This window comes from Ursus arctos, unplaced genomic scaffold, assembly GCF_023065955.2.
Source record: "Ursus arctos isolate Adak ecotype North America unplaced genomic scaffold, UrsArc2.0 scaffold_15, whole genome shotgun sequence".
NCBI classification, from domain to species: Eukaryota; Metazoa; Chordata; class Mammalia; order Carnivora; family Ursidae; genus Ursus; species Ursus arctos.
In genome coordinates this window covers 62,980,034-62,990,538 of record NW_026622819.1, presented here as the reverse complement: position 1 = coordinate 62,990,538, position 10,505 = coordinate 62,980,034, and the positions used below count along the sequence as shown (strand labels likewise).

At 52.8% G+C, this 10,505-nt stretch overlaps 1 protein-coding gene across 7 annotated transcripts; it reads left to right on the top strand.

Moving 5' to 3' along the window:
- The first annotated feature begins 2,785 nt into the window (after window positions 1–2,785).
- Window positions 2,786–10,489, top strand: F12 (coagulation factor XII). Of its 7 annotated transcripts, XM_026511079.3 has the most exons (14): window positions 2,786–2,908; window positions 3,274–3,331; window positions 6,618–6,717; window positions 6,874–6,944; window positions 7,243–7,353; window positions 7,496–7,627; window positions 7,771–7,875; window positions 8,024–8,189; window positions 8,291–8,493; window positions 8,590–8,812; window positions 9,024–9,160; window positions 9,260–9,409; window positions 9,943–10,091; window positions 10,176–10,489. In XM_026511079.3, exons 1-14 carry the CDS (start codon window positions 2,852–2,854, stop codon window positions 10,341–10,343), a joined length of 1,830 nt encoding a protein of 609 aa, XP_026366864.2. In that variant the 5' UTR covers window positions 2,786–2,851; the 3' UTR covers window positions 10,344–10,489. The 7 variants fall into 7 exon arrangements, with proteins under 7 accessions (XP_026366864.2, XP_057168347.1, XP_057168349.1 ...); XM_057312364.1 differs by having other exon boundaries at window positions 2,799–2,908; window positions 9,943–10,489; XM_044388605.2 differs by lacking the exon at window positions 9,260–9,409 and having other exon boundaries at window positions 2,817–2,908.
- Window positions 10,490–10,505: the final 16 nt, after the last annotated feature.

Below are 10,505 nucleotides of genomic sequence, written 5' to 3'. Positions count from 1 at the left end.
GGCTGAATGAATGATGGGCACTAAGAAGGGCGCTTGTTGTGATGAGCACTCGGTGTTATACATAAGGAATGGATCACTAAATTCTACTTCGAAAACCGATACTATACTATATGTTAACTAACTTGAATTTTTTTTTTAAAAAAGGTTCATAGAAGCTGAGCCCCTGACCCATGGTCATACAGGAGGGGGTGGGTGTCAGCGGCCAAGATGGAATTGAAGGTTTCCTGATTCAAGTTCACTGCTGTTTTTTTTCTTCCAGTCCCTGCTTTTAAGCTCATTATTTCCCTATTTTATAAGCTACTGACTTACAGAGTAATCATGAGGGGTATTGTTTTGTTTTGTTTTGTTTTAGGAACTTCCTGGTAACAGTACATGAAGTCTTGCATCAGTTAGGACTTCTGGTTACAACTAAAACTGGCTTCGGCCAAAAAAAAAAAAAAAAAGGAATTTATTGGTTTAAGTAACTGAAAAGAAGAGGTGGTAGTTCTGACTTTATGTGTCTTTGGATCCCAGGTCTCAAATAGTGTCACTCAAAATTTGTCTTTCCCATATTCTGACTTTGCTTTTAATCTGCATTGTCTTTATTCTCAGGCAGGTTTACTCTCTGAGATGTTAAAGACAGCAGTCAGCTGTCCCATGCTCACTTCTTACCAATGAGGCAACTTCTATGGTAGGAGAAAGCCTCCACCTTGAAGACTGCAGCAAAACTCGTGGGGCTGCCTCTGACTGGTTTGGTCTGGGTCAGGTGTTCGTTTTGAACCAACCACTGAGGACAGAGAGACACAGTGTTCTGATTGGCCAGGTATGGATCACATTCCCACTCCTGCCTCAGCTGAGGGATGGGGTAAGTCATTAGGAATCAGTCCATCTGTATTAGTCACCAAATGCTGGGTAACAAATCACCCTAACACTTATGGCTTAAAACAACAACAACCAATTAGCATTTCTCAGTGTTTCTGAAGTTCAAGAATCAATTATACCAAAAAGAGAGAGAGAGAGAGAGAGAGAGAGAATTCAGAAGCAACTTAGCTGAATGGTTCTGGCTTGAGGTCTCCCATGAGGTTGCAGGCCAGATGTTGTTTGGGGCTGCATTGTCTACTTCCAAAGTGGCCCATTCAAACTGGGTTTGGTTGTTGGCAGGTGATTTTACTTTCTCCTCACATGGGCCTCTTTGTAGGTTTGCTTAAGTGTCCTCACAACATGGTAGCTGCTTCTCCTAGAGTGAGCAATCCAAGAAACCAAGGCAGAAACTGCAATCCTTTTTATGACCTGGGCTTCTCCCATATTCTGTTGGACACAAAGAGCAGCTCTGATTCTGATGCAGTGTGGGAAGAGACTGTACAAAGGCATGCATCCCAGGAGGTGAGGATCAACAGAGAACGCTGACTCCCACAGCATCCCTCCATCCTTCCTTCCCTGTTTGTTTTGCTTTTCCTATGTGTAGGCTTCATTCTCAGGCAGGCTCTCCCTAAGCAGTGACAAAGATGGCCCCCATCTCCAGGCTTGCATTCCTGGTGACACCAGTGGGAAGAAAGTGTCTTTTTCCCAAAAGTCCTGGCAAAAGTCCCAAGGCTGCCTCTGATTGGCCAAACATATATATGCTTATCCCTGAACTCATGGCTGTGGTCTAGAGTGACCATGCTCTGATTGGCCAGACCTAGGTCACACACCCAGCCCTAGAACTGAGGGTAGGGCTAGAAGCACTAGACACAGAGAGGATGACGGAGGAGTGGCTCCCAAAGGGAAAATCAGGGTGTCACTACTGAACCACAGTACATGGTTTTGGGGCAGGAGAAACAATAATGCCACCCCATCTCTCTCCCTTGTGCTCCAACTGCACATCTTAGTAGTAGCTCTTGGTTTAGCATTTTTCTCATGGGATCATTTACTTTCTTGGTTCCCTTTCTGTGGTAGGTAGAATTCTAAGATGGTCCTGAGGATCCGTGCTGTATGCATACCTTATCCTAGTTATTCAATACAACACTAATCTAGGTGTTCTGTAGAAGAATGCTGCAAATGTAATTCAGGTACCAAATAAACAGACCTTAAAATGAGATTATCCTTGGTGGGCCAGACCTAATCAGGTGAGCCCTTAAATGGAATGGGGTTCTAACTGGTAGAGGAGATTCAAAGTGTGAGGGAGAGTCAACATGGGGGCGAGTCTCTGTTGCTGACTTGGAAGGTGGAGGGGGCCACATGGCAAAAATACAAGCAGCTTCTAGGACCTGAGGCCGGCCCCTGGCTGACAGCCTGCAAATTGGGATCTCAGTCCTACAAATGCAAGGAACTGAATTCTGCCAATGATCTGAATGACCTTGAAAGTGGATTTTTCTCCAGACCTTCCAGAGAACTCGGCCTTGATCGGTGTCATGGTACCCTGAGCAGAAAACCCAGTCACACAGTGTCAGACTTTTGACCTACAGATTTGTAAATAAATGGGTATTGTTTTAAGCTGCAAAGTTTGTGGTTAATTTTAGGTACCAATAGAATACGGATAAATTTCCCATGGACTCTAAGATCCCTGACATAGGAAACCTCTGTTGGATCTCCTTAACTTCCCCTCAGGAGGACCTGAAACATAAAGTCTCTCTTCCTGCTTCCAGTCCCACTATCTATGAAAGAGATGGGGAGACCAGCTCCTCATTCTATCCACACACTCCACATTCCAGCTCCTCCGCCCTTGGGGGCCTAGCAAGGGAGCTGCTCTGCTCGGCTTTCCACAAACAGCTTGTGCCCTGCCAGGCCCAGGAGGGCAACTTGACCAATCCCTGCTTCCCAGGACTCAGGGACCTTTGACCAATCCTATTGATCTGGACTCCTGGGCAAGCAGCTGGACTAACAGACAGACGCCATGAGGGGTCTGCTGTTCCTGGGGTCCCTGCTGGGAAGCCTGGAGTCAGCGCTTTTGGTGAGGGCTTTGGGAACCAGGAGGACTGTGCTGGGATGGCCCTGGGGGGCCCTACCACAGCCTTGGTCTCTGCTCATGTCCTTTTGGTCCAGGTGACTGGAAGGTCTGTTTGGAAAGGCAAGAAGAAACTATAAGGCCCAGGTGGAGGAGAGAGAGAGAGACAGCCAGAGCTGGTGGATATGAGGACATGGCCTTCATTTCTGGGGGAGGGGACCTTGAGGAGACAATGGGAAGAGGAAGGGTCTAGGTCTTTTGAGGAAATTTTCGCATTTCTGAGATGTGAGAGGAAGCTGAGAACTGGCATGGGATCAGAGGGAGGCTATGACTTTCTGAGAAAATTCCCTGCCCTCTTCTCTCCCTTGGAGATTCCACCCTGGAAAGCCCCCAAGGAGCATAAACACAGAGTGGATGAGCATACAGTGGGTAAGTACCCTGGCTGCACCTCCCAAGAGACCCTCAGGTGGGAATCAGTATGGTGGGGAGGGTGCAGATGGTGCTTTGGGGTCCTTGGAGCAAGGGGAGGGATCCTGGATACTCTTCACCGTGTCCCCACTTTGGCTGGCATTCAGACCAGAGTGTCTACTGTGCACCAGGGCTTGTGCCCATGGGTACTGGGGACCCACACTGATAGTGAACTGTACTCTCCTTGAGGGCAGGGCTTGAGCTGTATCTGAGGGCCCAGTCCAGTGCCTTCCAGTCTTTCATTTCCCTAGCCTCTCCTCTTCTTCTCCTGCCCTCAGTACATCTCACAGGCATCAGTCACGCCACACAGAGGCCAGGGCCCTTGATGGACAAGGAGGGATCAGAGCAGGGCTCTGGAGCCTAAATGCCTCTGAATCCTGGCTTCATCACTTATGTGCCGGGTGACTCTGGGCAAATGACTTGACCTCTCCAAGCTTCAACTTCCCCAACCATATAGGCTGGGAATAGTAAACCTCTTAGGGTTGTGGAGGAGAAATGAGTTGTTAATCCATGCAAAGCACTCAGCCCACAGACTGCAGCGTGGTAAATGATTAAACTCTTATTAGCTTTTATTTATCAAGCTCCCTTTTAAATGGGGGATGTCTGCGTCTCCCCCCTCCTCAAGCCATGCCACAGCTCCCCATTGCCTTCCTTCTTCCAACCACTCAATATTTGCCTAGAATTGTGAACTACTGTGGACCCTGCCTTGGTAAGCCTGGTGTACTGAGGCCAGGCCCAGCCCCTCAGCATGGCACTAGGGCCCCCCAGACCCAACCCTGCCTGCTTCTGCCTCCTCTCCTCATCCATCCACACCCCACCACACTGCTTTCCTCTCTCTTGCCTGAGACAACCTAGGTGCGCTGTCCTTGCCTAACCACCTACTTGAGGTCCTCCTCCTCTCTCTCCATCCCACTGGCATCTTAAAGGTCCATCTAAGACACCTCTCTCCTCCTTTATTCCTGTTCCCTCAGCAAGTGCCATTGTGCCTTTAACAACAAAAGAGCAGCTAATGTTTATTGAGCACATACTACATGCCAGACTCTGTGTAAGTGTTCGATAGACGCGATCTCATATAAGCTTCCGAGACTCCTCTGAAGTAGATCGTCATGTCTTGTCATTCCTGGTTGTCACGTTCTATAGGGTCACCGAGAACACTGAATTAGCGAATACTGAACGGCTGTTCCCAGAGGAAATACAAGGTTAGGCTCCTGTGAGCTCCAGTCGCAATATTTTCATCAATCGTCAACGTAAAACCTTGTTTTATGTGTGCTTCTCTTTCAAGATGCTTAATGCACTGTTGCTTCGTTAATGCCGGAGCCGTGCCCAGCAGCACTGCGACTCGTGCACACGAAGCTCATCCCCCACAGGGATACTCTCCACAGCCCCTGCCGTGGCCTCTTGCCCTTAGGGACGTCGACACTATATTTGGGGGCCGTTTGCAACAGTAAAAGCTTCTACCAGAAGCACACGATTTCAAAAAGGTGGCTCTAAATTAGGCCGTGAAAAGGACACTTCTTTACAGAAGAGCTGAGACAAGAAGCAGAGTGCTACCTTGTTTCGCCTCAGCTGGGAACATGTGTGTCAGGCACCTCGCATTTTTCACCGTTCTGCACATGTCCGTGAATGCCCATAAAAGCACCTTGAGAATTGGTTTGGGGATTACAAATAAATTTGCACAGATTTGCAAATGCGGCAAATAGAGAGATGCCTTGGTACTGTTTTAAAAAATAATAATAGCAATATTTTCATTGTAAAAACTTTAGAAATTACAGAAATGCGAAAGAAGAAAAAAATCCCCCATAACCCACTATCTTCTAAAAAACACTCCTACAAACTTCAGAGCATGTCGTTCTAGATTTCTTTTTTATGCATACGTAAATATATTTGTACAAAAATAGGACCACATTTGACATGCTGTTTTTAACTTGTTCTTCATTTAAAATTATGTTTTCTGTACTATTATATCTGCATCATTAAAAGTTATTTTTATTATAAGATATACGTAATATAAAATTTACTATCATAATCGTTTTTAAGTGTACAAGTCAGTGGTATTAAGCACGTTCTGTTGTCCTGCAAACATCACCACCCTCTATTTCCAGAACTTTTTTCATCTTGCAAAACTGAAACTCTAACTGTATAGTTGACCCTTGAACAACAAGGTTAGCGGAGCTGATGTCCTCCCTCCACTGCAGTAGAAAATCCACGTAGAACTTCTGACTCCCCAAAACTTAACTACTAATAGCCTGCTGTAGCCTACTGACCAGGAGCCTTACCGATAATGTGAACAGTCAATTAACACATATTTTGCACATTAGATGTATTATAAATTGTATTCTTGGAATAGAGTAAGCTAGAGAAAAGAAAATGTTATTAAGAAAATCATAAGGAGGGGCGCCTGGGTGGCACAGCGGTTGAACGTCTGCCTTCGGCTCAGGGCGTGATCCCAGCGTTATGGCATCGAGCCCCACAGAAGGCTCCTCTGCTGTGAGCCTGCTTCTTCCTCTCCCACTCCCCCTGCTTGTGTTCCCTCTCTCGCTGGCTGTCTCTATCTCTGTCAAATAAATAAATAAAATCTTAAAAAAAAAAAAAGAAAATCATAAGGAGGGGCGCCTGGGTGGCACAGTCGTTAAGCGTCTGCCTTTGGCTCAGGGCGTGATCCCAGCGTTCTGGGATCGAGCCCCACATCAGGATCTTCCACTAGGAGACTGCATCTTCCTCTCCCACTCCCCCTGCTGTGTTCCCTTTCTCACTGGCTGTCTCTCTGTCAAATAAATAAATAAAATCTTAAAAAAAAAAAAAAGAAAGAAATTCGTAAGGAAAACACATTTATAGTACTGTATTTATTGAAAAAAATCCACATGTAAGCACACCTGTGCGTTTCAAACTTGGGTTTTTCAAGGGTCAACTATACTATTATCATTACCATTTTACAGAGGAGGAAACTAAGGCTCAGAGTGGTCAAGTGACTTCTACATTCACGTAGTATTTATTAAGTGCCTACTTTGTGGCAAGCACGCTTCTAGGTATGGGGGGCTGCAGACTTGCCCAAGGTCACACGACTAGTAGGTGGTGAAATCAGGAGTCCACTCTAGCTAGCTGATTACAGAACTGAAGCTCTTAGGCAGGAAGCAGTTTCAAAGGCACAGTGATCTTTCCAAGGGTCTGTTTTCCAACCAGGCCCTGATGGGTGGCACCTGGGCAGGGGCCATGGGGAACATCATCAGGGCATGGGTTATCTCTGCAGTTCTCACTGTCACTGGGGAGCCCTGCTACTTTCCCTTCTGGTACAACCGGCAACTGTACCACAAATGCATCCACAGGGGCCGGCCTGGCCCACGGCCCTGGTAAGACTACCCAGAAGGGGTGGGAGCAGGGGCCTGTGGGAGATGGATTCTGCCCATCCTTCTGCCCAAGGAAACCTGCTTGGAGAGAGGGGGCTCTGAGAGGGAAGGGTGGGCAGTGCCCTGGGCAGAGCAGGGAAGCTTTATCTCTTTCTACAGGTGTGCTACCACCCCCAACTTCGAACAGGACCAGCAATGGGCATACTGCCTGGAGCCCAAGAAAGTGAAAGGTGCTACACACAGCCTTTGGGGGTGGCCCAGGGCCCTCTCCTCCCCACTAGTTACTCTCCTGGGTATCATCAGCCCCTATACACCTGGTATTCTGGGCCCATCCAGACCCTTCCCTCCCTCCAGAGGGAAAAGTTCTTGGAGAAGGTAGCCCCATTTTGCAGGTGAGTAAACTAAAGCATGGAAACTTAGGAGTGCCAAGGTCACAAGACAAGCAGGTTTAGGTAGGAACTTGGCCCCATGACCCAGGCTGTCTGACTCAGGCTCCCCACTCTTCCTTCTACTGTGTCCACCTCTCAGACCACTGCAGCAAACACAGCCCCTGCCAGAACGGAGGGACCTGTATGAACATGCTACATGACCCACACTGCATCTGTCCAGAACACTTCACTGGGAAGCACTGCCAGAGAGGTAAGGAGATGGTGAAGCCGGGGGAGGGGATGCTGGGGAAGCAGGGCAGTCCTGGGCCTACTGAAGAGGTTTCTGAATCCCCAGGGACTTGGCAAGATCCCAGCCTCTCCTGAGACCACTGCCCCCACCCCTTTGTCCCCAGAGAAGTGCTTTGAGCCTCAGCTTCTCCAGTTCTTCCACGAGAAAGAAATATGGCATAGGCTTGAACCGGCAGGTGTGGCCAAGTGTCAGTGCAAGGGTCCTGATGCTCACTGCAAGTTGCTGGCCACCCAGGGTGAGTGGATGGGAACTGGCCTGGGAGGAAGGCCAAAGGTCGGGAGGAGAAGCTGTTAGGAAATAGTGGTGTGTCCAAGGAAAGGGGAATTCTCTGTGGGGGTCTCTGGGTCCAGAGGTGGCTCAGTGCGCTCCATCTGCCAGTCTGCCGCACCAACCCGTGCCTCAATGGGGGCAGCTGCTTAGAGGCGGAGGGCCACCTCCTGTGCCGTTGCCGGGCCGGCTACGCTGGACGCATCTGCGATGTGGGTGAGTCCGGATCTTGCGGGAAGCAGAAGCTCCGCCCCCAGGGAGGAAGGGCTCCCGGAAAGGGAGTCCGGAGAGTGGGGAAAGAGCCTGAGAGGGTGGTGGGAAGCCGTACCGGTTCCTGGCTGCAAGGAGCCTCCTCTCTCCCCAGACACTGAGGCGCGCTGCTACGACGGCCGCGGGCTTGACTACCGCGGTAGAGCCCAGACAGCGCTCTCCGGCGCCCGGTGTCAACCGTGGGCCTCAGAGGCCACCTATCAGAAAGTGACTGCAGAGCAAGCGCTTAACTGGGGACTAGGCAACCATGCCTTCTGCCGGTGCAGTGGGTGGGGCGGGTAGGGCGGGTAGGGCGTCCCCCTCTGCCCCAGGGCCCTCTGGGGCTCCTCGCGCTTTAACAGCGCCCCCTCCGTGGTTATAGGAACCCGGACAATGACACCCGCCCGTGGTGCTTCGTGTGGAGTGGCGACCGGCTGAGCTGGGAATATTGCCGCCTGGCACGGTGCCAGGCCCCAAACGGGACGGCTCCTCAGAGCCTGTCTCCAAGCCGGGTCCCCACTGGGTACCCGGGCCTTCCCTTGCCCTCGCTTTCAGCATTGCAGAAGCCTCAGCCCCCGACCCCAGGTAGTTGGGAAGGGGCGGGAAGTCGGAGGGCGTACGGCGAGCGACCTTCCAACCCTTGGTGGGTGGCCCAGCACTCAGCCTGGGCTGCTCCCACAGCCTCGGGCGCCACCCCGGAGCAGCCCACTCCTGTGCCCAGTTCGGGCTGCGGACAGCGGCTCCGGAAACGGTTGTCCTCGATGAGCCGCGTCGTCGGGGGACTGGTGGCCCTGCCCGGGGCGCACCCCTACATCGCCGCGCTGTACTGGCGCCACAGTTTCTGCGCGGGCAGCCTCATCGCCTCCTGCTGGGTGCTGACTGCGGCTCACTGCCTGCAGAACCGGCGAGTCCCCGCCCGCCCGGCGCCCCGCCCGGGACCCTAGCTCCTCTCGCCTACGTGCCCAGCTTCCGCGCGACACCCGAACCCTGGCCCTGCCTCTCCCCACCCTTCCCCAGCGTCCCAGGAGGAAGCTGCAACCCAGCAAGGGGCTCAGGAGCAGGAGACCAGTGGCGGGCTCTGAGCGCGCTTCCCCCCCGCACCCCTCCGCCCGCAGGCCAGCGCCGGAGGAGCTGACGGTGGTGCTCGGCCAGGACCGCCATAACCAGAGCTGTGAGCAGTGCCAGACGCTGGCCGTGCGCGCGTACCACCTGCACGAGGCCTTCTCGCCCCTCACCTACCAGCACGACGTGGGTGCGTGCTGGATCCCAGGCGGCGACCCTGGGGGGAAAGGGTGGGGGAGGGCTCCGAGTCCCGGCGTCCGGGTCTCACGCTCCTCCCCGCCTGCGTTAGCGCTCCTGCGCCTGCAGGAGACAGCGGACGGCCACTGCGCGCTCCCGTCGCCTTTCGTTCAGCCGGTGTGCCTGCCGAGCGGCCCTGCCCGCCCAGCCGAGCCCGAGGCCGCGCTCTGCGAGGTGGCCGGCTGGGGCCACCAGTTCGAGGGTAGGCCGAACGGCTGGGGGCGGCGGGGGCACATCTGGCCACGGGGGTAGGCGAGAGAAACCCGTAGTTTTGGTACCACTAGGGACAGGTGGCGCTGACCTGGTGGGTTGGGAGGACTTGCAGGGCCCTTGTCTCTGCAGTCTGCTCCTGCCAGGGCCTGGGCTTCACTGCTGGGGGGGAGGGGTTCCCCCAGGTCTCCTAAGGGGTACAGAGAGAATCACACTTTCTCTCGGTTCTTTCTGGGCGCTGCGATGCAAGGGCTAACAAGGATGCCGGCATCGCATTGGGGCAGTCGGTTCCCTAGTTGGGGAGCATTGTTCAGAGACACTGGGTGGGAAGTGGGGGTGGGGTTCCAAAGCAGTCCTGCTCCGCCCCGCGCATTCAAATCCCGGCTCCTCTCTGGTCTCAATTTTCTTGTCTATGAAATGGTGTTAACAGCAACCTCTTCCTCACGGGCTTGCTGCGATAGAGGCCAATTAGCGGGCGGCAAGCAGAGTCGCCAGGGGTGTGAGGAAAGCTCTCTCGGTTCGCAGGGGCTGGGGAATATTCCAGCTTCCTGCAGGAAGCGCAAGTGCCGCTCATCTCTTCGGAGCGCTGCTCCGCCCACGACGTGCACGGAACCTCTTTTACCTCCGGCATGCTCTGCGCTGGATTCCTTGAGGGCGGCACCGACGCCTGCCAGGTGAGTCGGTGGGGTTTGGCGCCCTCCACCAGGTCAAGTGCAGACCCCAGACCAAGGGCGCTGAGCCACGTGTCCCTGACCCAGGGTGACTCCGGGGGCCCGCTAGTGTGTGAGGACGAGGCCGCAGAGGGCCAGCTCATCCTGCGAGGTATCATCAGCTGGGGTTCGGGTTGCGGCGACCGCTACAAGCCAGGTGTGTACACCGACGTGGCCAGCTACCTGACCTGGATCCAGGAGCACGCCAGTTCCTGACTCGTCCTTCCCTCCTGGGTGATTCTGGAATGCAAGGGTGGCTGGCCCAAGATTATGGATGGCAAGGATTGTGTTCCATTCCTCTTAGCACAGTCAGCCCGGCGCCAGGCATGGAGTAGGCACTCAATAAAGTGCTTTTGAAAATGCTTGAGACGCACAGCT

Coding starts and splice junctions, on each gene's coding strand:
- F12 (XM_057312364.1), top strand. CDS start 2,852: ATGAGGGGTCTGCTGTTCCTGGGGTCCCTGCTGGGAAGCCTGGAGTCA. Junction 7,354..7,495: donor TGGGAAGCACTGCCAGAGAG/GTAAGGAGATGG, acceptor CTTTGTCCCCAG/AGAAGTGCTTTGAGCCTCAG. Junction 9,410..9,942: donor CTGGGGCCACCAGTTCGAGG/GTAGGCCGAACG, acceptor CTCGGTTCGCAG/GGGCTGGGGAATATTCCAGC.